Here is a 25,516-nt window from a genome sequence, read left to right as displayed (position 1 = left end):
ACAATTTGAGCTGCAATCAATAAACTAAGTCTAACATTTGCTGCTTTTCATGTCACACCTGTTAGTAAAAGGTTTTGGACAAAATGTCTCCGTTTTCAAACATTTAATCGAGAAAGTAACTTGAAATTATTGAGCTGATTATTAAAAATAATCAAGAGTTGCATCTTAAATGAGAATATATTATTACACTTATGTAACAATGACTTTATGCATCAATAAAAAGGAATATATTGATAAGATTTAAATATGTGATCACTGCTGTCTTCATAAATGTCCAATCCGTCCATCAATAAATAAGATGGGGATTTATCAGCAGGGAGTTTCACAGTTTTAGTTTGAGATAAGCAATAATCTGCGGACGGATGTCATAATGTCCTTATCGCCTGTTTACGGATAATCAACCTTCTCACAATTAGGTTTGGGTTCAATGATTCATCCTGCAGCGTGCTCCCCTTCACATTAAAAGAACAGACAGGATATAAAACAATTCAGATTTAAATTCTTTTACAGAAACTAAACCAAAAAAAAGTCAATAAAAGTGATTTGAAATCAAATAAAATGCAACTCAATGTAAATTTGAGTTCTGTCCCAGTTTACTGGATTATGATCACTGATAACTTGAAAAGTTTGGGGTTCTGGAAATAACACCGATCGTGTGAAGGATTATCTTATTGTGAAAAGCCGAGCAAAGTCCACAACAGCACACTTACATAAATCCACTAAAGTTTGTTTTGCCGGACCCGGAGACGATCACGTAGACGCGGTATAAAGTCGGCGGTCGCCCTGTGCGAGTATCAGTCGGTGGTGGGATTCGACGGGAGAAGTGCACTCTGGGAAATATACGAGGCTTGCAGCTCGGGAGAGAAACATGCAGTCGATATTTGCAAAGAATGGATGTGAGACTCCGGAGCCGGTGAACGCTCAGGTCAAAGGTGAGCGGTTCTGAATGCACGATCATTTTATTTTAGAATAATTGGGTCTGAATCCTGAATCCTATATTTCCTTTCCGACAACAGATCTAAAGTTTCTTTATTGTGGAAAAAAAATGACAAATATTAGTGTATTTTCTGGGATATTCAACTTTCTCTGAAGTTTCAAATTACTACTGCATTTTTTATATTTCTTGCAACATCCCTGATTATTTCTGTATTTTTAAAGGCAGCAGAGTCGTTTAACTAAGCTCAACTAAAATTCTCAAGGGAGAAATTAAGACGTTGTTTCATGTCGTCTTTCACTTTAACAATGTTCATAAAACCTTTTTTAGGACTTTGCATTTCAACAAAATGACAAAAATCTAAACTTAACGAACTGACGATTCTTAAACATAAAACGTTCCGTGTTTAATTCTATTAAAACTGTAAATCAGAACCGTTTATCTTATTTTAACGACTAGAAAATCTGAAAGAAGGATTTAAATTAGTTTTTTGAGTTTGCACAAATGACTTGAGGACTTCGTAAAGCTGCTCAGAGTTGAGCACGACGTTAGCGTGTGTGACTGCAGTGATTTGATCTGTTCCGATTACAAGTTCAGCTCCTTCTAATCACATCACCATCAACTCCTGTTTCTGTTTCTGAAGAATGAAAGTTGAAAAATGGACCTCGTGTGGAGATTGTTTGTACAACATCTGTTTCCGTGGGAGCGTGAGAATGTGTGTTTGTGACCTTTGACCTGCAGGATGCGTCCCCTCCTGGCTGCAGGGCACCCTGCTGAGGAACGGCCCCGGTCTGTTCTCCGTCGGCGACTCCGAGTACAACCACTGGTTCGACGGCCTGTCGCTCATCCACAGTTTCACCTTCAGCAACGGTCAGACTTTAATAAACATAAATACGACAGCATCATTTCTCTTAATATTTACATGATGAGGGTGGAGCTGTAAGTTCAGAGGGTTCCTGAACGCAGCACAGCGATGCACACGGAGCAGGAGGACCAACAACCTTCATGAAGAGACCCTCCAAATGCTTCAGAAAGTCCACGGCGATGAAGCGGCGTCCTCGTGAAGGTTATTGCTTCGTCTGCTCCGTCCACCGGCAACAGGAAGGTTTCCTTTCCCCCTCGTGGCGTTTAAAACGTCACGTATACAAGACGAGCTCTGCTGTGAGACGGGGGGATTGTCGCATGTGTTCACAGTGGCCATGTTGTCGTTTCAGGTGAGGTGACTTACCGAAGTAAGTTCCTGAAGAGCGACACCTACAAGAGAAACATCAAGGCCGACAGGATTGTGGTCTCCGAGTTTGGAACCATGATCTACCCGGATCCCTGCAAAAACATCTTCTCCAGGTGAAACATCCGGCTCAGTCCAGTCAACAGACACGCATTCGTGCTGCGGATGTACTGAAGCAGATCTTTACGTGTCCCGAATGGACTTAGACGTCACGTTTAGTCCATCCGGGACCTCTTGAGATCTCCGGATCGGCTGCAGTTCATTTGAGACTCTGGAAGTCGCAGAGACACGTTTTGGTTCGTCGGTAAACACAAAGATCTGCTTCAATTCACCACGAATGTTCTGTAGGTCCGTCAGATCTATTTCAACCACGTCACATTAGAAGGTGCTTGTGTTGCAGCACCTGTCGACATGCGTTTCATTTGGTCCCTTTCCTCACCAGGGCGTTCACGCACCTCTGCAACGCCATCCCCGACTTCACCGACAACAACTTGATCAACATCATCCGGTACGGCCGGGACTACTACGCCTCCTCCGAGATCAACTACATCAACCAGATCGATCCCGACACGCTGGAGACGGTCGGCCGGGTGAGTTCTCCGGGGAAGTCTTTCAGGACGAGTGTCGTCCAAAGGCAACGTCCGGATTGTCTTTGGGTAACGTGAGGTCATCAGGTTCCCGTTGTTTCCACCGTCCAGGCTCTGGAGGGTCGGGTGCAAACAGTCCCTCAGATTCTTCAGGTTGTTTTGACACCTGTCCACTAAACTGTAGATAAACTACAGGAACCACGTGGCTCTGAACTTGGCGACGGCTCATCCTCACTACGACGACGAGGGCAACACCTACAACATGGGCACCGCCATCGTGAGCTTGGGCCGGCCCAGATACGTCATCTTCAAAGTCCCGGCTGACGCTTCAGGTACAACGCCCGCAGTCGTCCTCAAAACCTGCTGAAATGTGTCTCGCTCGCTTTCTGACACGACAGGAAGTCGTGATTCATGAAGCTGCAATCGGATGGTTGTTTGAAGACTTGATGTCAGCAGTTAAAAACGGAAACAATGAGAAATATTCTGATTCCAGCCTGAAAACATTAGAAGTTGTCGATATTCACTTTGAAACTAATTTGTAATTCTTACAACAGCGAGTCGTCTGTTTCAGATGAAGAGCGTACAAAGCCGGCGCTGAGGAAGATGCAGCAGGTCTGCTCCATTCCTTTCCGCTCCACCCGGTTCCCGAGCTACTTCCACAGCTTCGGCATGACGGAGAACTACATCGTGTTCGTGGAGCAGCCCTTCAAACTCGACATGGTCAAGTTGGCAACCGCTTACTTCAGAGGAGTCACCTGGGGCAGCTGCCTGAAATACGACAAGGATGACATCGTAAGTCCGGTCTAGCTGGGACGGTTAAACTCTACGAAGGTTCCTAAACGCTCCAATACGTTCTGCACCGGGAAGGTTTTACCGTCGGACGTGTTTGAAGCGAAGCAAATCCACACTGCAACCGCAACGTTTGTTTTTTTTTACCCCTCAGACATTATTTCACGTCATCAATCGCAAGACGGGGAAGGTGATCGCTACCCGTTTCCACGGTGACGCCCTGGTGGTTTTCCACCACCTCAACGCCTACGAGGACGAGGGCCACGTGGTCTTCGACCTAATCGGCTACGAGGACAGCAGCCTGTACGACATGTTCTACATCCAGAACATGAAACAAGAAACCAAAGACTTCGTCAAGGCCAACAAGAGCTCCTCTCTGCCGATTTGCCGGAGATTCGTTGTGCCACTAAACGTCAACAAGGTACAGTTGGACCAAGAAAGTAGACGAGTGAACGTTATTTACATCCCATTTCATGGTTCATTAAACTGTCGTGTTCTCCAGGACTCTCCAAAAGGATCCAATCTGGTGACTCTGACAGACACGACGGCCAAAGCGGTGATGCAGGACGACGGATCGGTCTACTGCCAGCCGGACATCCTGTTCGAAGGTTCGTTATCCAGGCGGTGAGTTTGAGACACGGTGAACACGGTTTAATCCTCCTGACCGACGAGTCCGATTCCTCCTCAGGTCTGGAGCTGCCGGGGATCAACTACAAATTCAACACTAGAAAGTACAGATACTTCTACGGCTCCAGGGTGGAGTGGTCACCCCAATCCAACAAGGTGAACCATTTACATGATCTGAACCGAACCGATCAACGCTGCGGTCCAAAGAGAAACGGGTGAATTTAAATGCTCCTCTAATGCTCCGGTACCACAGATCGCTAAGTTCGACATCGTCACCAGGAAACACGTCGAGTGGCGGCAAGAAAACTGCTTCCCCTCAGAGCCAGTGTTCGTCGCATCTCCGGGAGCCGTGGAGGAAGATGATGGTGAGGCTCGCGCCCCAACCACGCCTACTCACAGTTAAAGAAACCTGGAAACACAAAAAAGTTCTTGTCTGGTTCTGACTGGTTGTATTTTCTTCCTCCAGGCGTCATCTTGTCGTCCGTCATTTCTCCGGATCCCAACATTTCTCCGTTCCTGCTCGTCCTCAATGCAAAAACCTGGGAGGAGATGGCTCGAGCCTCCATCCCCGTCCCCGTCCACATGGACCTGCACGGACTTTTCATTCCCGCCACTGTTTGACAACCAACACGTTAACGCAGTGGACATGAGAAAAGATAACATGACTCCATTTTATATATCATTTTTTTTCCAAAGCACTTTAAAAGACTGATTTGGCGGAATATTAAAAATTAAGGATAAAACTTGATTTAGTCCAACGCAGATCTCAAGTTTCCAGTGAGACAAGAGGAAGAAAGTTGCACTGCATCATAAAATCTGTCTATTTCATCATCACACCAAGTGTCCACCTCAACCAGGTGTAAAAAAGATGTTGGTAAAGTTGAAATCTCCATATCCAAAGTTTTTATTTTGAAGTGCAAAAATTTAAAGTTGAGCATAAAAAGATTTTAATTATTTTTGCTTTAATTTTTTATTTTTCTGCTGCTAAGAACAAAGTTTAAGACATAAATGTTGCACATGAGCAAGAATATTTTGTAAAATTGTATAATAAACTATAATGAATAATTGTATAATAAATTAGCTTATTGTTTGCAGAGTCCTATAAATGGTGTATTTATCAAATTTGGTCCAGATTGGTTAGAATATGGAAAACGGGAAGTGGAGAATGTGTTTGACAACAAACTAATTAGGACATATTGGAAGTATTGTCCGAAACATTATCACAGAATTAACAAACTCCACATCTGCCAATAACAACTAGGATTACCATAAAACAAATCACCGATGTTTTGGGGGTCCTCCAAATAGGATATATTGTCAATTTGGTGAAGTTTGGGTAAAGTATGGAGAAGAGGAAGTTATTTCAATGGCTGCTGTAGCGCCACCTGGTGGTGAAATTACACCAAAGCATGCGGGACAGTTCAGTGGCTCTCCGTGCACATTTATCATAAATTAGTTTGAAACCAAGTCACTGTCACGTCATCCAACTCTCACCACTTCACACCCACAGAGACCACGCCCCCTCAAGCTTCGTCACCAATCGAAGGACAATGATGCAGAATATCAAATACGAAATGTTACTTCCAAGGATAGGCACACAATTACCACATATTTTAAAAAGAAAAAAATATTAGGTGCTATCAAGTTTAAAAAAAAAAATCAAAAAAAAAAAAATCGTTTTTTTAGTTTTTATTTTGGCAGCATCAGACTTCCACACAAACCGATAGAAATCTCACTGTTGACGTTCTGATGCAGCTGTGAATTGAAAACTCACAATCTGCACGTTTCATCACGATCACGTGAATTTATTACATCAGCAGTTGCAGCCAAAACAGATTAAAATCTTCTTTTTTTCCATTCACCCCTCCAACCCACACTCCCCCCTCCCCTCCAACATGGCTCCCAAACCGCACAGCAAAGTCAAAAGTCAACTGTTCAAAGTCTGTAAAGTCGACGCCGCTGCTGTTCCAAGGAAAAACAAAAAAACAAAAACAAAAACCAAAGGGAAAATTTAAAAAAAAAAAAAAAAAAAAAAGAAAGAAATCACTGATTCCTCCTCAATCAATCCCACCTGTTCCGGTGAATACTGGCTCTGCTGACTCGCTGACCTCGTTAAGCTCGTTAAGTCTCAGTCCGGGGAGGAAGAGGGCGGAGCCTGGGACACGAAGCAGCAGCCACAAATCAGAGCAGAGAAGAAGAAAAATCGTAACAACACGTTGATGCTGAAGAAACAGGCACGTTGGAATACTGAGTGTGAAATGAGTCTAAACTATCACTGTTTACAACAGTGGAAAAAACTGTTCGTTTCTCAGAAAAACACCTCTTCTCTGTTTTTATTTTGAATTTATATTTGTCCCTCTGCTGCCGCCCGTCGTCTGATGGGAGGAAGTGTGTGAGTGTTGTTGTGTGTGCGAGTGTGTTTCAGGTCCCTCAGATGATCTCGAAGGTCTTCTTCAGCTCCATGATCAGCTGCCAGTCGGACTTCTGCATCTCGTCTCTGAACCAGTTCTTCAGCGCGTCGATGGACGCCCGCGTGATCTGAAACCAACAGACCGGCAGGATGTAAGTCAAAGAGAAGACGGATGAGACGTCACGCTTCATCCACGTCTGCATCAAGACGGCCTCAAATAAACCTGATTCTGACACTAATTGAGAATTTATTGTGTAAACTGTCATAAAAACGAATCCAAACAGGAAGTAATTCATAATTAATGTAATATAATATTTGGAGCAGCTTTCTGAGATTTTTCTGTAAAAATATCATCAACAGAAGTTCTGCTGAAAGTATCACGGCACGAAGTAAGACTTTCAAAATAAAACTGTTTATTTCCAACCAGCGAGGCTCCGCGTCCTCTCCTCTCACCATCGACCCCCCCCCCCCCCCCAACCCCCCTCCTCTACGTCCTCACCTTGCTGACCATGAGGTCAGTGGCTTCAAAATGGCGGCCGTACATCTTGGGCGACTCCCCGGGGATGGGCTCGATCTTCACGCAGATCTCCTGGCCCTTCTTGGCGCTGTCGACGGACTTGTGGTTCATCTCGATGCTGGTGACCACGCCGATGTCCACGAACTGAAAGCACACACACATTTAACTGAGTTCATTTCCACCGTTTACAGAATCAAACACACACACACACACACACACACAGACACACACACACACACACACACACACACACACACACACCCCCTTTGGTGGGGACGCAGAGCGGCGTCCCCTGTTTCAGGACTCCGGCCTCCACGGTGACGCCCATCACGATGGGATCTCTGGAGTTAAAGACGAACTGAGGAAGAACTCGCAGCTTCACGGGGAACACGGCGATATTCCTGAAAAACACACAATTCAAAATTAAAAGTATTTCAAGAAGTCAGAAAACTTTTTATGAGCTAAAATGAGGTTCGGAGTTCCTCAGGGATCAATCACGGGTCCTCTTTTCTTGTGGTTTTAGTGGTTGCTGGTCAACATTAGGGGGCGCTAGCTGGTCGTGTCCTGCGTGGTGTGCCTGACTGTGTTGTATTTTCGATCACTTCCTGTGTCCACTATGTGGCACTAATCTGACAGTTTGAGGTGGATGTGATCAACCTGCTAGAAGAAGCACGGGAAAGCATCAAACATGTCGTTTCCTGTTGCCAGTAGGTGGCGCAATCGAGCGAGGTTTCCTACTTGAACTCGTCCTGCTTGGCCTTCTTGTAGTCCTCCCTGTACTTGGTGAACGCGTCGAACAGGTGGTAGATGATCTCGGCCGAGAAGATGCGAACGCCCAGGCTGTCCGCCATCTCCTGACTCTCCCGCTCCACCTTCACGTCGAACGCCAGGATGACCGCGTACCTGCCGACGCAAACAAACAACCGTCCGACAAAATGTCCTCAGAAACGTCGTCAGTGACACATCGCTTCATCTCATCCATCAGAATATCAACGTGGATCAGATTGTGTGCGTTGATTAAATTGTTGATGCCGTTTTGTTTGCGTTTACGTGTTTGTTTAGTGGACGGGGGACGTACTGCAGGTCGTGCTCCAACATGGCCGACGCCTTCATCACATCCCTCTTGTGAACTGGACCGATGTTGATGCCGGCATACTGCAGGGAAACACACGGGTAGACAGACAGACAGGTGAGCAGACAGACAGGTGAGCAGTCAGACAGACAGGTAAAGATTCGGGCACTCACGGGGACTTTGGAGGTCCGGAGGAACTCCAGCAGCGCCTCCAGAGACCCGAGGGTGGAGGCCTGGACGTAGACTCCCTTCTCCTCCAGCTTGATGGAGCTCAGCGTCTGTTTGAGCTCCCGCACCAGTTCATCCTGGAAACAGAAGCTGTCAGTGAACCGGGCGTCTCAGAGGACCAGTACAGTCTGTGTTGATTCTCACCCTCAGGACGGGGATCTCGTCGTCCCTGTGAGCCACCAGCAGGGGGAGCCCCGCCAACGCCTTCTCCAGGTCTTTACCCAGAATCTTCACGCCCTGAGACGTCGACACCTCCTTGTGCTTCTCGTACTGGGTCTGCAGTCAACAAACAGTCAATACGTCCGTCAATCGAAACGATCCACGTGATGCGGGAAGCCGTTTGTGTTTCAAGAGTCATACGGGAAGTTTTGTGCACGTTTGCTGCTCTTATTTTGAAATAAAAGGAGTTTCCTGTTGCATACCTTGACTCGGAGCTCCTTCAGAGGAGGAGGCAGCAGCAGGCCTCTGATCTGCGTGATGATTGGTCCCTCCACGCCCGCGACGATGATGGTCTCTCCTTCCCGCAGACGTCCGTTAATCAGGATGACGTCTATCGTGGTTCCCATCCCGGGCAGCGCTTTCACCTGAACACACAGAGTCCGTCAGGAGGGATCGGCCCGACCGCGGAGCCGGCGTGAAGATCGAAGAGTCCAAAACAAACGCTCACCTCCATGACCTGAGCTCGCAGCTCGTCACAGTGGGCTAGCCGGCGGGCTAACATGGTCTGAGTGAGCTCCACCAGCAGCGCGATGAGGTTTCCCATCCCGTCGCCGCTGTGCGCCGAGGTAGGAACCAACGACACAAACGTCCGGGGGTCTTTATTCTCGTAGAACAAGGCCGCGTTCAGACCCTGAAGAATAACAACAAACAAGAACGATGCTCAGTGACGTTCCTCGAGGCTCAAAAAATGACCGTTTTATCTTGTAAATGAATCGATGTGCTGTGATTGGCTGGTGAGCGATGATGTAATGATTGACACCTGCTGAGCGAACTCCACGATGATGGTCTTGGCTCTCTCGTCGAACTCGTCTTTGGTGTTCTTCTTCTGCTTCTTCAGCGTGGCCACGACGTCGGTATCCGGACTCTTCTTCCAGTCGTACAGACGGTCGATCTGACGACCAGCAAAACAACAACAACCCGTCAGAAATCAAGCAGGAGAAGAAGAAGAAGAAGAAGACAAGGTGGCGGCAGGTGGCGAGCAGCTGGCAGACCTTGTTGAGGGCGACGATGAAGGGACACTTCTTCTCCTTCAGCAGGTTGATGGACTCCAGCGTCTGCGGCTCGAGGCCGTGCATGATGTCCACCACCAGGATGGCGATGTCGCACAGAGAGCTGCCTCGGTTCCTCAGGTTACTGTGGAGACACAGACGGACAGGTGACTGTGAGGGGGGTGGTTGTGAGACAGGTGGTTGTGAGACAGATGACTGAGGACAGTGTATTACCTGAAGGACTCGTGTCCAGGTGTGTCGATGATCAGCATGCCGGGGATCTTCAGGTTTTCTTTCTCGAACTGCACAAACAGCGCTCAGGTTAAAAAACAGAAAAGCATCAGCTTCATTTTATCTGACAGAGTGAGACCTCGTACATTTTTAACCATCTTGGTCTGCTCCTCGATCGTCTCCAACGGGACGTTCGTGGCTCCGATCTGCTGAGTGATACCTCCGGCCTCGCCGTCCTGAACGTGGGTGTGTCGGAGCTGCACACAAACAAACAAACAACAACAACCGGTAAACAGTCTGTAAACAGTCTGTAAACAGTAAACAGCTGGTGGACGTTACCTTGTCGAGGATCTTGGTCTTCCCCGTGTCGACGTGTCCGAGCACACACACCACCGGCGCTCTCAGCTTGTCCAGGTTGGTGTTCTTTATGTTCTCCACTCTGCGTTTCTATGGAGACACACAGAGCCGGTCAGTCGGAGACGGGTCAGAAGGAGAAGAGGTCTCCCTCCTCCGCGTTTCCAGCGTCTCACCTCTATCCTCCTCTTGGCTCGGTCGTACAGTCGCTCCTCCTTCGTCCTCCCGTCGTCGTCGTCGCTGTCGCTGCTCTCGTCCTCGCTCGCGGCTCTCCTCTTCCCCTGACTAGTCGGCGGCGCCCCCTTCCCCCCCCCGCCGTCTTCCTCGCTTTCCTCATCTTCCTCCTCATCGTCGTCATCTTCTTCCTCGTCGTCCTCCTCTTCGTCGTCCTCGCTGGCGGCGGTCCGAGCGGTGGTGTCCTCCTTCACCTCGATGTGGACTTTCTTCAGCTCTGACACAATGAGAGATGATAAAGTTTTAATACCTCTGCGACTTCTGGCAGCTTTTATTTCCGTGAAATCAAATATCAAACAAAATAAAAGCACGATTTGAATCGGACACTCGCTGCTGCCAACAATTCACAAAACAGGTCGGTACCTTTCTCCTCATCGCTGGCGATGGCCTCCCAGTCGTCCACCGCAGCGTCTGGCTTCACCTCTGCACAGAGGAAACACACTGATTCAACTTCTGACCACCTTCGTCCTCCTCCTCCTCCTGCTCCCATACACCTGCCACCCTCACCTGGTTCAGCTGCCGGCGTCTGAGCCTCAGTTTCCATGGCAACAGGCTCCGGAGTCTCAGAGGCGGGCGACGTGACCTCTGAGGTTTCTGGAAAGGAGAAACAAAAGCGTGTTTTATTTTGAAGGACCATCGGAGGCAGGGCAACGTCCCGGTGGAGGCGGGGCAACATCCTGGTGGAGGCGGGGCCACGTCTCAGCAGCAGCCGTACCTTCAGGAGTTTGGACGGTGGGCTGCTTCTTCTTCCTCTTGTCCATATAAACGGGCTTCTTCTTTGGCATCGAGTCTTTGGATGGCACTTCAACACCTGCACAGACACACAGGTTACAGCCGCCCCACTGATTTGACCTGGTTAAAATGTGCAGCGCCCCCCGCAGGCCGCCCCGCTCGCTGCGCCCTCTCACCCTGAGCCTGCAGCATCTTGAGCGTGGCCTCGGCCCGAGCTCGGGCTTCCCTCTGGGTCTTGGTCAGCAGCTTCCCCTCCTTCTTCAGCCGCTCCTTCCTCTCCTTCTCCTTCTGCTTCTTCTTCTCCTTGCGCTCCTGCTCAAGGCGCTCCTGCTCCAGGCGCTCCTGCTCCAGCTCCTCCAGCCGCTTCAGACGCTCCTCATCCTCCCTCTTTGCTTGCTCCTCCTCCTACAAACACAAACATCAGTACCCAGACTCCAGCTTTAACCCTGTGACTACATTACCCACAATGCCCCACCTCCTTCATCTTGGCCAGGGCCTCCTGCATGGCCTTCACTGTGGCCTTGCTGGGTCCCTTCTTCTTCTCCTCCTTCTCCTTCTCCCCCTTCTTCTTCTTCTTGTCTTTCTTCTTCTTGTCGCCCTCGGCCTCCTCTGCAGAAGAAGAAACAAAGCTCACGACCTGTGTGATGTCATTAGGGGGGAGGAGCCTCTGATCGACGGTGTCTTACCCTCCGCTGCTGCCTCCACACCTTCCTGTTCCTCCGTCACAGCTGCAGGTGACGCCGTCTGAGGGGGCGTGGCCTCGGTTATGGTCTTCTCTGGCTCTTTCTTCGCCTCGGCCCCGCCCTCCTTCTCCTTCATCTTCTTCTGCTTCATCCTCTCCTCCTCCTTCTTCTTCTTGTCCCGCTCTTTCTTTTCCGCCTTCTTCTGTGCCGCCGTCTTCATCTTGAAGCCTCCCGCCTCCTCCCCCTCCTCCTCCTCCTCCTGCGCCTCCTCTTCCTCCTCAGCCTTCCCTTTGTTCTTCTTCTTCTTGTCTCTCCTGAAGGTGAAGTCCTCCTCGTCTTCGGACTCATCCTCCTTCGCTCCTCGTCCCTTCGTCACTCCTCCGTCCTCGTCTTCGTCGGACACTGAAGGTTTTTTGTCTCCTTTCTTTCCTCCTTTGGTTTTGAGGCGAGAACACGAGCCGCTGTCGTCGTCTTCGTCGTCGTCGGAGGGCGGAGCCGCAGGAGGCGCCTGCAGGAGGAGCACATCGGTGGTGAGGAGATATTTATTCATCACTTTAATCAGACTTTATTCAAACGACTTCTCGTCTCACCTTCTTCTTGTCTCTATGCTCTCCGTTACTCTCTTCATCCGCCCGGCCTTCATCGCCCTCCTCATCCTCGGGGAAGGCTCCGCCTTTCTTCCCTTTCCTGGTCTTCTTCTTCTCTGGTCTGGGAGGCTCCACGCTCTCCACTTCTTCTGTGGTGTCTGCTTTCTGCACAGGATCAAACAACCTCCTGAGTTTTCTCTGAAGTGACCGAGACTCTTCAAACATTTAACGAAACGTTCAACCTGAACTCTGAACACATGAAACCATGACGGCACTTCACGTGACCAGAACTACAAAAACAAGTTTAAAGTTACTTTTTTTCTTTTTTTCTTTAATAAAATAAACCAAAGCAAGAAATAAAGAGAAAAATCACTCACGAGAATTAATATTGAATAACATTTAAATGACACCTTTTTAAAGTCAGATTTCAGTTTGTTAACTTGATTTTTTTTTAAATAAAAATACATCAAACCAACAGTGAAAACAAATGTGACTGATTCTTTAAAATAATCAATAAACTAACTGGTTTAAATGGACTCAAGCTCCGCCCCCTCTCACCTCAGGAGGTGAGGGAGGAGTCGCTCAGGTGTGCTTACCTTGGCCTTGCCTCCCTGCGTCTCCATGGACAGCTCCTCCAGCTCCTTCAGGATGTCGTCCTCGCTGCAGGAGGAGAACAGACAGTTACAGCTTTAGGGGGAAACAGAAAGGAGGAGGAGGAGATGGAGGAGGAGAAGGAGATGAAGAGGAAGGAGGAGATGAAAGAGGACGAGATGAAGATGAAGGAAGAGGAGGATGAAGGAGGTGCAGTGTCGTACTCAAAGTCATCCTTCTTGGCTCCTTTCTTCTTCTTCTTCCCTTTCGGCTCCTTGGAGGCTCCGGCTCCTTCGATCTCCGCCGCCAGAGCGTCAATGTCGACGCCGTCATCTTTGGCACTGAGCAGAGATCAATAACAGCTGATCAGTGACGGATCAATACCCGCCTGAAACCCGGTCCCACGTTCGGACACGGAGGTCCTCCCTCTTTGTGCCACAACAATACGAACTGCTGACTCTTCACTTCCTTTTATTTCCCATCAGCCCCTCTGACACCAAACCAGCTGACAGCCCGTTTCCTCTCTCTGACATCACAGCTGCAACGATCACTCACGAGAACTCGTCATCTACGACTTCATCCGTGATCAGATCTACGGACGGACGCACACACGTATGGATTATTGATCAGGTCCTCACAACGACCTCCACAATTGGTTAAAACAACAAGAGACAAAAACAACAACTACAAAATGTGATGTGATCGCAAAACAAAGACAAAAACAACGACACAAAAAGTCTCAAAGAATCCCAGAAATAAAACACAAACTAAAATAACGTGACAAAGCACGACGACGGAAAACAATAATCCGAACACCATTCTTCATTTGAGCCCGCGGTGGTAAACCGGTGTCGCCCCCTTCTGTCAGTTAGAGGAATTACAGTACGTGGACATCTGTCTACGATCCAGATGTAAAATGTGAACAAACTGTTTTGAGCGTGAAGCTCTTGGACGTCAGAGTTTCATTGATCCGTCCGAGAACATTTAGACTGAAATATTTGATGCTTTTATTTCTAACTTGTGGTGAGCGTCTCACATCCGGCCAGCGGGGGATGTCCCACCAGACACCAAGACAATGAACGAGTCCTTTAATTGATCAGACTGTTGTTTAGAAGTTAAAGAACTCATCACGTGACCAATAAAAAAACCTTTGAATAAACAGACACCTGACGGTCTGCTGACGTCATCTTTACGTTCCTGCAGAGGTGTGCGTTTGATGAGTCCACGGGTTGAATAACAAAGGTGGGCTCCGGTGCGCCACCTGTCGTGTCGCGTCACAGCTGCTCAGGTGAGTCCGCTGGTACCCGAGTGACGTCAGCCACCGTTACCTGCGGTCAGGGGAGCATGCTAACAGCTAGCTCAGCTTCGCGCTCCTCCGAGCATCGACCAGCAGGTGTGCAGTCACAGGTAAACGGAGCACGAGGCGGTCCTCGGGGCGGTCAGCGGGTCAACACCGTCAGGCTGGAGGAGCGAGCTAACACCACCCGGCTTCACGGGAGCTAACGCGGCTAACGGGGCTGATTGAAAAGGTCCGAGTCGGTGGCCAGTCAGCGGCGAGCAGCTGCACCTGACCCCGGGGAGCAGGCGTCGGCCCGCTGCTCCTCGGTGATCGATATGATTGATTATCAGGCTCTGAAAGGATCACCTGCTCCCGCTGCTCTGACGCGTGGTTAGCATCTGCTAGCCGCGAAGCTAACAGTGTGAGCAGCGGGAAAACGGGCCGGTTCGGGGGTTTTAACGGGGCGGGTCAGTTCCCCGGTGCTCGGTGTCGGTGTGGACAGGTGACGTGAGGCGGCAGGTGGTGTCCTTCCTACCTGTCCTCTCCGGATTTCTTCTGTTTCTTCCCCATTGTGCCGCTGCGGTTCGACAATAGCTTCGTTCTCCGCTGGCCGACGCACACGACGGCTCTCGGCGGACGAAGATCGTTTATTGTCTGACGCACCCGGTGAGGACTCACTCCGCTGCTTTTTTCGCTCGCTCTCCCGAAGGTCCCATGTGCGCTGCAGTTGTCATGGAAACGGGATTTCTTTTTTTTAATCGTTAAAATTTGAACATTGTAAACATAATTGATTGATGGATTATAGATCGATTTAGAGACACTGAATGTCAGTGAACAATAGTATATACAGTAAAACTGTATGCAATTTCTTTAAAGTCCAGTACTTGTTTTTTAAATGAAATGTGTTCTACATATGAAGCAGTCTTAATATACGTCACCTTCATACTAACCTTCTTCTATTTCTACTTTATTCTTACAAATAATTGTGAAAGTGGGTCTGATTTGTAGCTGCAATGTTATATTTCTTTTGTTTCTAAAAACAACAACAACAAACCAGCGTTCGGTCTCTGGAAAGAATATCAGAGTGACACCTCTTACTCTTTTTCTTCCTTCCCAGCAGCAGGCATGGCTCAATTCGGGAGTTTTGCGCATGCGTCCGAAAATGTTGACTTGTCCATGTAAGTGATTAGAAATTATTGATTATAAATACGGGATAAAAATGTTCAAAATGGTATCACCTAAAAAACGATCATGTTTGTGATTTATGGACAAATTTAATATTCATAAAACAAAATAAAAATGACATATATTATAATATTTAGTTTTCCTGTGTTCTCATTATATTGTCAGCTGCTGCTTGTTGTCCGACTTTGTTTTTTTATGTATTCAGAAAGAATATTTGTTGTTTGTTTTCTGATCATGTAATCACAGATTACATCATTAATATGTTTTATTATCAGATTTTTTTAAATTTATTTATAAAGAAGCATTTTCACCTGGATGGTTGGCTTCCATAAAAAATAAATAAATGTTTGTCATCTGTAATTATTTTTTAAAAGAGGAACTGAAAACTGAATATTGGAATATTTTTTAAATTAACAAGAGAAAAAAAAAGAAAGAAAAGAGATTTTTCGAACCAAATTTTTGCTTCTTTTTCTGTATTTGTTTTTCGAGTTCGAGGTAACGACAAAATAGTTCATATTTTCATAAATGAGAAAATATCCGAGCTTCCAGGAAAACGTGATGAATATTTTTCTGATAAAACAATCAATCGCTTCCGACACGATCAAATATTTTCGTTCCTTTTTCTTCGTTGCTGTTTGCGTCTCGGTTGGAGTTCGTGATGTCCTCCATGTTCAGCTGTTGTGTTCCTGCTGTGGCTGTAATGACCTGCGCAGCCAGCAGGAGGCAGCAGCAGGTCATCGGCGGAGCTAGTGTCAGCCCATCGCCGACAGTACGGCATCGCAGAGGTTGCGCAGTCGTACGCGCCGCCGGCCGCTCTCCGACCGCAGCAGCGCTGCGACGACGGCGGCCGCTCCGTGCGGACAGAACTTCTCTCCGAGCAGCGCGTCGCTCAGCTCGCCGCTCAGCGGCGCGGGAAGCCAGTCGGTTGGGACGTCCAGCTCGCAGCTCTCGACGCGCCCGCTCTTCACCTCCACGTGCAGCCGAGCGGAGCAGCGAGCCGGCGGCCGGTCGTCCGTGAGCTGCAGCAGCGTCTGGACGCTGAATTTAGGCGTCCTACCGAAGGTCCAGTCCCAGCCGCGCAGCTCCGCCGCCACGCCGCCCAGACCGGGAAACGCAGACTCGTCCGTCGGGTCGACGAGGGCCGCCGCAGAACTCAGGCCGAACTCTGAGGTCGCCGTGGAAACACAGTAGAACACAATAGAATCAGGTGCAGGCGGTTCGACTGAAGATGCCGTCACATCGGAGGTTCGCGTACCTGTGTTGTACTGGTCCACCAGCGCCTCCAGGAGCTCCTCCCACTGCAGAGAAGGGGCGTGGTCTATCAGGTTGGCCACTGGCGAAGGGATACTGGGCGTGGCGTTGCTATGGATACCAGGGCAGGAGGGGCGGAGCACGGTGGAGAGGGTAGAGCGATCAGCAGAGTGAAGCAAGGTGCAGTGGTGGTAGGACGACTTCCTGCTTAGTCTGGATGCGGTGCCTGTAAACAATAACAACAACAACACCAGCACAGAGAAACAGTAAACAACATAAACAACAACACAAACAATAATGTGAAAACAGGGTGCAATATAAACAACGATACAGTTAAAGCTGCATTGTTACTTAAACACAAACAAACGATAACATGTAAACAATGACGAACACAACACCATAAACAAACATCATAAAAATGAAACCCAGACACCATAAACAACAACATAACGAATATTAAGACAAATATAAACATAACAACATAAACAATAACACGTAAAAAAACAGTAACGCAACAGCATGAAACACAGCTAAACAACACAAACAAAACTAAATACTGAAACAAACATGTCAACAAAATAAAACAATAAAAACACGATAAACAGCACAAAATAAACATAAATAAGAACACAAACATGGATTCCTCCGTACCGGAGATCTTGTAGCGTTCGTCCAGGAGGATGTCCAGTCTGTCCGTGGCCCGGACGTTCAGGCCCGGTCTCAGACGCCTCAGCGTCTCCGTGACGACCTTCAGGTTCCTCGGCCGGTCGTACTCCTTCCTGGAGGCGAAGAAGGTCAAGTTGAGGTTCCCGAGGTCGTGGTACACCGTCCCGCCGCCGCTCCGCCGGCGGGCCAGAGGGATCCCCGAAACCCTCATGGCTGGCAGGTTGCACTCGGTCCAGGGGTTCTGGTGGCGTCCGATGACCACGGCGGGCCGGTTCCTCCACAGCAGCAGGATGCTGCGCTGCTGCAGGTCCACGTGGGCGTCGATCCAGTCCTCCAGAGCCAGGTTCTGGTACACATCAGTGGACCGGGACCGGAGGACCAGCCCCGCGCTGCTGCTGTCAGAGTCCGTGAAGAGGCAGCTGCTGCTGGAGCCGGACCAGGACCTGGACCAGGACCTGGACCAGGACCTGGACCTGGAAAAGGACCTGAACCTGGACCAGGACCTGGAAAAGGACCTGAACCTGGACCAGGACCAGGCTCGCTGGTCTCCAGTCCAGCTTCTTAAAAGAGAAAACGTCCTTCTGCCCGGTGACATCATCGTCTTCTCCTCCACATGTTGGGAACTTCTGAAATATAAAAACAAGTTTTAAATGTTGCAGCACGTGTCATTTTGTGGACGTTTGACGGTGACGTCAGTCTTCTGATGCTCAATAAACGAGGCCTCAGGATGTTTATGTCCACAAGTTACACCAAATAACACATTTTGGATCAGTTTGTTTTTTTCTTCTTGATGTTTCTAATAAACTGCGTCAACGTCCTAAAACGTGACGTACGACGTGACGTACGACGTGACGACGTGACGTACGACGTGACGTACGACGTGACGTACGACGACAGTAAATGTCCCGAGGTTGACCTAGCTTTAGCATTAGCTTCGCTCGGAGCCCTCGCGCTGTCGCTGAAAATTAAACTGAAATTTTAATTTGTTTTCACGTCAACAAACAAACAAACAAACAAACAAACACAAACAAACACAAACGTTGGATTAAACAGGACTGAAAACAGCTGGTTCTGCTCACCGGGACCGAGCGGAGCTGGACCGGAGAGCCGCGCGGATTCACAAACAAACCACGAACTACTTCCGCTTCCAGCCTTCAAAATAAAATACACCGGAGACAAAAGTAAAAGCGTTCAGATATTTCACTTTAAGTAGAAACATATTCAGTCGCAAGTAAAAATCCTGCATTCAAAATCGTAAGAAAAAGTACTGAAGCCAAATGTACTGAAAGTCTCAAAACTAAAAGTGACCAAATACACCAAGTTTAACTTTCACAACAGTTTATTATTATTTATATTTATATTACGTTAACCTAAATATTGTATTGGTGGTGATAAAGGAGGAGAGATTTCTTTGAGAATTTTACTCTAGATATTTTTTTATCATATGCAAACAATATATATATATATATATATATATGTATGTATGTATATATATTTATTTATCTATTGCATTTACAATCCAATACAAAAATATTTTCACATATTCTCGTTGGCGGACAACATGTACAAAATATTATTATAATATTATACCAAAATGCAGGATCTTTTTAAAGTGTGTTTGTGTGTATTCTGCGTGACTGTTAAACATTTGAAGAAGGTAAAAAGATATATCTCCAAATCTCACGAGGATCGACAATTTTGCCAGAAAGTATTTGAAAATTAACACAATTAGATGCGAAAAACAGTAAAAGTAGTTTGTTAATTGTTTCAGATACATGTAAAGACAACGTGTTAGTTCATTTAAATGTTTTAATGTAAAAACACGCTTTTCAAACAGCTGCATGAAAATGTTAGTTGTTAAATAATGTGTAAAAACTCTGTTATTGTCATGTACAGACGTTTGTTCAATATGCAGCAGAAAAGTGACGTTTTGTTTTTATTCTGAAAACAAGAAGTTTGATTTATTGCATTTCCTGTTAAATTATTTCTAACTTGGCTCTTTCACGCTCATATCGGCCCTTCACTCTAAAAGCGCCGTGCTGTGCCGCAATCTACCTGACGAAGGTTCCACTTACCTTTTTTTCTTTTTAAAAATAATTTGCTTTTTTTTTTTTTTTTTTTTTTTTTTTTGCGTAAATTAAATTGAACACAGGAAGGCGAGAGAGTAACCATGGCAACAGCCTGGCAGAGCGTTCTTTTTCAAAATAAATGTAACCTGCAAATAAAAAAACTTACGCAAAGTATTTTTAACTTCTAATTTTAGTTACTACGTGTATTTTTATTTTTGTGTTTGAGCTTTTCAGTCCCCTCGGCCTCTGAACTGGTTAATGTGAGGAAGAAGCAGAGTCTGAAGAGTCAACCAGAGAGAGGAAGAACATGTGACCACATCCTGACAACACACACACACACACACACACACACACACACACACACACACACACACACACACACACACACACACACACACACACACACACTCACACACACACACACACACACACACACACACACTCACACTCACACTCAGTCAGTCAGAGAGTCGAGGATGTTTCAGGTGAGAGCTTCTGTTATCTAATTTTTAACTAAATATTAAATTACTGTTGTTTTTATTTCCTGTTTGTTTATCGTAAACAATCCGTGACACTCACGTCTTCTTAACAAGGTTTTGTGTTTTAAATGATGACCGTTACAGAAAACTGAAAGAGGAAAAAATATGATCGCGTCAAATTTTAAAACATGAACACTAAATGTTTGAAGTTTCATCTGTTTCTTCTTAACTAAACAGAACGAACGACGTTTTTGTGTCTGAAACTCGACGAGTTACTTTTTGAGTTTTTGTCGAGTCGCGGTGTGAATTCGTAGAAATGTCGTGTTTTCACACGTTCACACTGAGTCATACTGCGACATGCAGCTGCTGTGGTCTGAACGCTGATGGAAGATCATCTGATAGACGCTCACTTCAACCTTCAACCTTCAACCTGCACACCGTCGCCGTAACGACAGTCAACACAAACATCACAACTTACATCGGTAGAATTTAGAAAGAACAACATTCATTTACTGAATCTGCTTTTTGAGACTCCAAATGACTCGTAGGATTTCAGGTAGAGACCGTAGAGACTCGTAGGATTTCAGGTAGAGACCGTAGAGACTCGTAGGATTTCAGGTAGAGACCGTAGAGACTCGTAGGATTTCAGGTAGAGACCGTAGAGACTCGTAGGATTTCAGGTAGAGACCGTAGAGACTCGTAGGATTTCAGGTAGAGACCGTAGAGACTCGTAGAGAGAGACCGTAGAGACTCGTAGGATTTCAGGTAGAGACCGTAGAGACTCGTAGGATTTCAGGTGGAGACCGTAGAGACTCGTAGGATTTCAGGTAGAGACCGTAGAGACTCGTAGGATTTCAGGTAGAGACCGTAGAGACTCGTAGGATTTCAGGTAGAGACCGTAGAGACTCGTAGGATTTCAGGTAGAGACCGTAGAGACTCGTAGGATTTCAGGTAGAGACCGTAGAGACTCGTAGGATTTCAGGTGGAGACCGTAGAGACTCGTAGGATTTCAGGTAGAGATGATAGAGACTCGTAGGGTTTCAGGTGGAGACCGTAGAGACTCGTAGGGTTTCAGGTAGAGACGATAGAGACTCGTAGGATTTCAGGTAGAGACCGTAGAGACTCGTAGGATTTCAGGTAGAGACCGTAGAGACTCGTAGGATTTCAGGTAGAGACCGTAGAGACTCGTAGGCTCCGCCCCCACCTCTTCAGGTCGTGTCCTCCATGTTACTAATCAGACTTCCTTTGCGTCCCATAGATTCTCTCGAGGACACCATCCAGATAAAATACCCCCCCCCCCCCCCCCCCCCCCCACACACACACACACACATTAATGATGCACATGAACACACACTCGGGGTCAACAGGTGTGCGTGTGCATGACAACATGTCTGACATTTCCTGGACATTTTCCTCGACGTTTACTCCTCCCATCATGCATCACTCCTCTCTGGCCCAGTCACCTCCTCCTCTCTCCTCCATCTCATCTTTCAGTTACCATGGCAACCCTCCTCATGCCAAGGTCCTTATTTACTTTTTCACCTGTGTACATGTAAACACGACCATTTACTCATTTACTGTTGATTCTTTTCAAATTTATTGATGAATTTCCTGATCCACAGATGACCTCCCCCCTCCCCCCATCCTCAGGTCACCTCCCCCCACCTCCACCACCCACAGATGACCTCACCCCACCTCCACCACCCGCAGATGACCTCCCCCCTCCCCCCCCATCCTCAGGTCACCTCCCCCTCCCCCCCATCCTCAGGTCACCTCCCCCCACCTCCACCACCCACAGATGACCTCACCCCACCTCCACCACCCGCAGATGAGTTCCCCCCTCGCCCCCCATCCTCAGGTCACCTCCCCCCACCTCCACCACCCACAGATGACCTCACCCCACCTCCACCACCCCCAGATGACCTCACCCCACCTCCCCCATCCTCGGGTCACCTCCCCCCACCTCCACCACCCACAGATGACCTCACCCCACCTCCCCCATCCTCAGGTCTTCTTCTCCCACCCGCCCCATCCTCAGGTCACCTCCCCCCACCTCCCCTATCCTCAGGTGACCTCCCCTCACCTCCACCAACCCCATGTCACCTCCCCCCACCTCCAGCACCCCCAGGTGACCTCCCCCCACCTCCCCCATCCTCAGGTCACCTCCCCCCACCTCCTCTCCCCGCCTCAGCACCTCCTCTTCAGCCAAAATCTTGAATCAGATTTAGAGAATCTGAACTGGATCGGATGTGAACTCTCTGAACTCTCCAGACTTCTAAACGGAGACAGTTTCTCCTTCGAGGTAAGTCGATCATCTTTTCTGTCCCAACAGAAACAGAAGCGTGACTGATTCGGATCACAGCATTATAATGTGTTTCTCTGAAACAGAACCAGACCACGACTCACCTGGATCTCCAGCTGCAGAACCAGAACCAGTTCAACACTGGTGAGACTCACCATACAGATGAATGGGAGAACACACACAGACCCGACAACAGTCACACACTTCTTGTCGGTGGTGTGTGTGGACAAGATGAGGCGTCTGGTCCGGGTCAGGACTCCTGGGGGCCTCTGGGGCCGACCCTGTCCCAGCTGCAGTACTCTCCGCTGGGCTCTATGTCCGCAGGAGCTTCCTCGGGGAGATGGAGCTCTGTGGAAGACTTCCCCAGTGACCAGTTATTCCACCACAGTTACCATGACAACAGTGGTCTCCAGCCCTTCTGTAGCCCCACAACCCCTGGTCTGAGCCCTCATTACCCCCAAACCCCAACTGTCTCCAGCCCCGGTCCTCAAATGTATCCCAAGACAGACAGACTGGGTTTTCAAACCTCCAGCTACAGTCTGGATGACGTTGTGACCTCTGACCTCCTCCCGGGTCAGACTGAGCCCGGTCAGGACCTGACGGGCCTCCATCACAGGGCCGGCAGCTCTGACACCAGTTTCCAGGGAAGAAGCAAGGATGTCGGCAGTACTGGTCCATCTCCGGGCCTGGCTGCTGGGCTGAGCTGGAGAGAGGAGGGAGGAGGAGGAGGAGGAGGAGGAGGAGGAAGAGGAGGAAGAGCAGGAGGAAGAGCAGGAGGAGGAGGAAGAGCAGGAGGAAGAGCAGGAGGAGGAGGAGAGGGCCTACCAGACTGGACCCGGGTGTGTTGTCCTCCTAATTCTAATCTTTTTAATTTGAAAATAATTCAGGAAAGAAGGAAGTATGTGACTAAAGTAAAGACGTAAATAAATAATTAGGTCCACGAGTACGTATGTGAGAATCTGTAAATAACGCATAGATAAATAAGAGATTAGAGAAGTGTGGAAAAAAGTGAGCTCATGAAATGTTTTGATTGATGTTTTTTATTTTTTCTGTTTTAATTCCTTGTATTTTATTTTCAGAGGAAACAGGTGAAACACGAGATCTGCTCGGAGGTTCCCGACTCCAGGTAACCTGCATGACGTTGATATGACGATGACGATGACGATGCTTGTGTTGGTCATGTAATGATCCTACAGTGTGTGTTGTAGGCTGCTGTGTACGGTGTGTAAGCGTGACTTCAGGAGCCTGCCAGCGTTGAACGGTCACATGCGTTCTCACAGCAGCTTCAGATCAATTCCCTGCTTGAAAAAGGTCCATATCAACATTTTAAAAACCTATTTTCAGTCCTTCCGAGGACCGTTGAGACACGTTCTTTACTTTTGAACAATTGAACAATGTCTGTCCCTTTTCTTCAGGACTCCTCCCAGCCTGTTCAACGCTCAGTCTCCATGGTGATGCCCGTCTCCGTGCCTGTCCAATCACGAGGTGCGTCTAAGTCAGGGAGGAGTGGGCAGAGGAGATGCAGCCGCCTCCCCCCGGCCACCGGAGGCGCTGTGCTCTACCGCAGCCTCATGCACCTGGAAGAGGAAGAAGGGGTTGCTAGGGGTGATGATGACGACGGTGACGGAGCAGTCGCCGACGGTGACGGAGCAGTCGCCGAGACCGGCGGCGGCAGAGGTCACTACACCCCGCCCCCCATGCTGTGTCCCCTGAGGGCGGGGCTGGGGCTGTTGTGCTCCGTCACCACCAGGAGGCAGCAGAGAGCGCAGACTGTTCAGCTTCACAGTAAGTCAATTCATCGGTAAGATTCCCGCTAGTGACACCTAGAGGCTGCAGCGCTCACTACAAAGACATTTATCGTGAACAGACGATTACGCTAACGCCACGTTAATCCAGACAGTGGCCCTAACGGAAAGGCAAAATAAAACTTTACCTAAACACACAGACCTCTTCTGATTGGATAACAGCCATGACACGATGTTAAGGTGTGTCTCTGATTGGCAGATGGATTCAGTGACCCTGTTGCCGTGGAGACAGCCCGCCCCGCTCCTGAAACGTTAACGTCGGGAATCATCACGCCGTATGTGAAACTCAACTTTCATAAAATTATACCGTGCGATGATGTCACTTTCTGATAAACTGCAGCTGTCCATCACAGGCGGATCAATTTAGGGCGGGGCTTTCAGGCTGAGATCCCGCCTCTACAGGCCAGAAAATACACCCGCTTCAATTCCCACAATGCACTGCTGCTGTGGACGCCGTGGGACGAGCTGGAGTGTCCTGTCAATCAAAACAGAGGTAGGCACAGAAAGACACAGAAGGTTTTTCACGACCGTTACGTGATGATGTTCTTCACGGGATCGTTGTTCGTCCAGTCGAGACTCTGCTGCTGATGGCTCGATCCAGCGTGGTGCCAGGGGGCGGGGCCAGTCCAGAGCACACCCTCCACGTCCTATCAGAGTGCAGAGGAGACTTTCAGGTAAAACGTCTCAGCGCCTCAAATATAGTATCTTGTTAACTTGAACACAGTCTACCTGAAGGTAACGAGACACGTAAGATGCTTTTGGATTGTCCCAAAACAAACATGGCCGACACAAATCTGTTTTGTCCCCCAGCTGACGGTGGAGAAGCTGCTGTCCACGCCTGAAACCAACAGCAACAACCGAGCCGGTCAGCTGCTCCTCCTTCAACCAACTATACATTTGATTCTTTATCACTGAGAGCTTCATGCGTCCAGAAGAGATTCATACCGATGATGTGATGACGTGATGACGTGATGACGTGATGATGTGATGACGTGATGACGTGATGATGTGATGACGTGATGACGTGATGACGTGATGACGTGATGACGTGATGACGTGATGACGTGATGACGTGATGACGTGATGACGTGATGATGTGATGACGTGATGACGTGATGATGTGATGATGTGATGACGTGATGATGTGATGATGTGATGACGTGATGACGTGATGATGTGATGACGTGATGACGTGATGACGTGATGACGTGATGACGTGATGATGTGATGACGTGATGACGTGATGATGTGATGACGTGATGACGTGATGACGTGATGATGTGATGATGTGATGATCCAGCAGGTGTCAGCTGGAGCGCGGTGGAGAGGAGGCGGCTGGTCAAATCTCTGCAGCTCCATCGCAAAGACTTCAGCAGCGTTCAGAAAACCGTGAGTTTGGACTTCAGCTCGCTGCGTTCCTGTCGCTGTTGACCGGTAGCTGATGAAGGATTGATTCCTTGTTCAGGTC

At 48.2% G+C, this 25,516-nt stretch overlaps 4 protein-coding genes across 6 annotated transcripts in view; 2 read left to right on the top strand and 2 right to left on the bottom strand.

Moving 5' to 3' along the window:
- The first annotated feature begins 868 nt into the window (after positions 1–868).
- bco1l (beta-carotene oxygenase 1, like) lies at positions 869–4,786 on the top strand. Its single transcript, XM_069721249.1, has 11 exons — positions 869–932; positions 1,676–1,804; positions 2,149–2,278; positions 2,605–2,752; positions 2,934–3,081; positions 3,321–3,541; positions 3,693–3,959; positions 4,041–4,146; positions 4,227–4,321; positions 4,419–4,530; positions 4,632–4,786. The coding sequence occupies exons 1-11, from the start codon at positions 869–871 to the stop codon at positions 4,784–4,786; spliced, it is 1,575 nt and encodes a 524-aa protein (XP_069577350.1).
- Positions 4,787–5,943: 1,157 nt separating this feature from the next.
- On the bottom strand, positions 5,944–14,950 carry eif5b (eukaryotic translation initiation factor 5B). Its single transcript, XM_069721163.1, has 25 exons — positions 14,827–14,950; positions 13,237–13,353; positions 13,018–13,081; positions 12,425–12,586; positions 11,838–12,342; positions 11,627–11,760; positions 11,328–11,556; positions 11,135–11,230; positions 10,927–11,013; positions 10,783–10,842; positions 10,362–10,636; positions 10,171–10,278; positions 9,978–10,088; positions 9,835–9,902; positions 9,604–9,745; positions 9,372–9,503; positions 9,060–9,242; positions 8,815–8,976; positions 8,537–8,668; positions 8,338–8,469; positions 8,171–8,247; positions 7,831–7,995; positions 7,356–7,493; positions 7,075–7,237; positions 5,944–6,703 (listed from the first exon to the last, which is right to left on the bottom strand). Exons 1-25 carry the CDS (start codon positions 14,859–14,861, stop codon positions 6,596–6,598), a joined length of 3,585 nt encoding a protein of 1,194 aa, XP_069577264.1. The 5' UTR covers positions 14,862–14,950; the 3' UTR covers positions 5,944–6,595.
- A 968-nt stretch (positions 14,951–15,918) lies between these two features.
- lipt1 (lipoyltransferase 1) lies at positions 15,919–18,197 on the bottom strand. Of its 3 annotated transcripts, none has more exons than XM_069721165.1 (4): positions 17,891–18,197; positions 17,379–17,848; positions 16,732–16,953; positions 15,919–16,641 (listed from the first exon to the last, which is right to left on the bottom strand). In XM_069721165.1, the coding sequence occupies exons 1-4, from the start codon at positions 17,989–17,991 to the stop codon at positions 16,229–16,231; spliced, it is 1,206 nt and encodes a 401-aa protein (XP_069577266.1). In that variant the 5' UTR covers positions 17,992–18,197; the 3' UTR covers positions 15,919–16,228. The 3 variants fall into 3 exon arrangements, with proteins under 3 accessions (XP_069577266.1, XP_069577267.1, XP_069577265.1); XM_069721166.1 differs by having other exon boundaries at positions 17,921–18,196; XM_069721164.1 differs by having other exon boundaries at positions 17,379–18,196.
- Positions 18,198–21,726: 3,529 nt separating this feature from the next.
- The window catches only part of LOC138634363 (uncharacterized), a 5,422-nt gene continuing 1,632 nt past the window's right edge, over positions 21,727–25,516 (top strand). The window contains exons 1-12 of the mRNA XM_069721247.1: positions 21,727–22,069; positions 22,100–22,243; positions 22,330–23,082; positions 23,323–23,369; positions 23,452–23,554; positions 23,659–24,028; positions 24,248–24,323; positions 24,402–24,541; positions 24,619–24,722; positions 24,859–24,913; positions 25,352–25,437; positions 25,514–25,516. The exon at positions 25,514–25,516 is cut by the window's right edge and continues 111 nt beyond it. Coding sequence (XP_069577348.1) covers positions 21,740–22,069; positions 22,100–22,243; positions 22,330–23,082; positions 23,323–23,369; positions 23,452–23,554; positions 23,659–24,028; positions 24,248–24,323; positions 24,402–24,541; positions 24,619–24,722; positions 24,859–24,913; positions 25,352–25,437; positions 25,514–25,516 — 2,211 coding nt within the window. The 5' untranslated portion in view covers positions 21,727–21,739. The remainder of the gene's footprint in view (positions 22,070–22,099; positions 22,244–22,329; positions 23,083–23,322; positions 23,370–23,451; positions 23,555–23,658; positions 24,029–24,247; positions 24,324–24,401; positions 24,542–24,618; positions 24,723–24,858; positions 24,914–25,351; positions 25,438–25,513) is intronic.

Source organism: Brachyistius frenatus, unplaced genomic scaffold (assembly GCF_029030835.1).
Source record: "Brachyistius frenatus isolate BFR_SWC_R1_liver_20210118 unplaced genomic scaffold, ASM2903083v1 Contig_259, whole genome shotgun sequence".
NCBI lineage: Eukaryota > Metazoa > Chordata > Actinopteri > Embiotocidae > Brachyistius > Brachyistius frenatus.
Note: the sequence above shows the minus strand (reverse complement) of the source record. Positions and strands in the feature narration are given on the sequence as shown.

Excerpts from the sequence above, each read along its gene's own strand:
- eif5b (XM_069721163.1), bottom strand. The coding sequence starts at position 14,861 with ATGGGGAAGAAACAGAAGAAATCCGGAGAGGACAG. Across the intron at positions 11,761-11,837 it reads TGTGGAGGCAGCAGCGGAGG|AGGAGGCCGAGGGCGACAAG; the intron begins GTAAGACACCGT and ends CTTCTTCTGCAG. Across the intron at positions 9,504-9,603 it reads TCATCGTCGCCCTCAACAAG|ATCGACCGTCTGTACGACTG; the intron begins GTCTGCCAGCTG and ends GCTGGTCGTCAG.
- lipt1 (XM_069721164.1), bottom strand. The coding sequence starts at position 17,991 with ATGATGTCACCGGGCAGAAGGACGTTTTCTCTTTTAAGAAGCTGGACT. Across the intron at positions 16,954-17,378 it reads CGAACGCTACAAGATCTCCG|GCACCGCATCCAGACTAAGC; the intron begins GTACGGAGGAAT and ends TATTGTTTACAG. Across the intron at positions 16,642-16,731 it reads GGTGGACCAGTACAACACAG|AGTTCGGCCTGAGTTCTGCG; the intron begins GTACGCGAACCT and ends CGGCGACCTCAG.
- bco1l (XM_069721249.1), top strand. The coding sequence starts at position 869 with ATGCAGTCGATATTTGCAAAGAATGGATGTGAGACTCCGGAGCCGGTG. Across the intron at positions 933-1,675 it reads GGTGAACGCTCAGGTCAAAG|GATGCGTCCCCTCCTGGCTG; the intron begins GTGAGCGGTTCT and ends TTTGACCTGCAG. Across the intron at positions 3,960-4,040 it reads TGCCACTAAACGTCAACAAG|GACTCTCCAAAAGGATCCAA; the intron begins GTACAGTTGGAC and ends CGTGTTCTCCAG.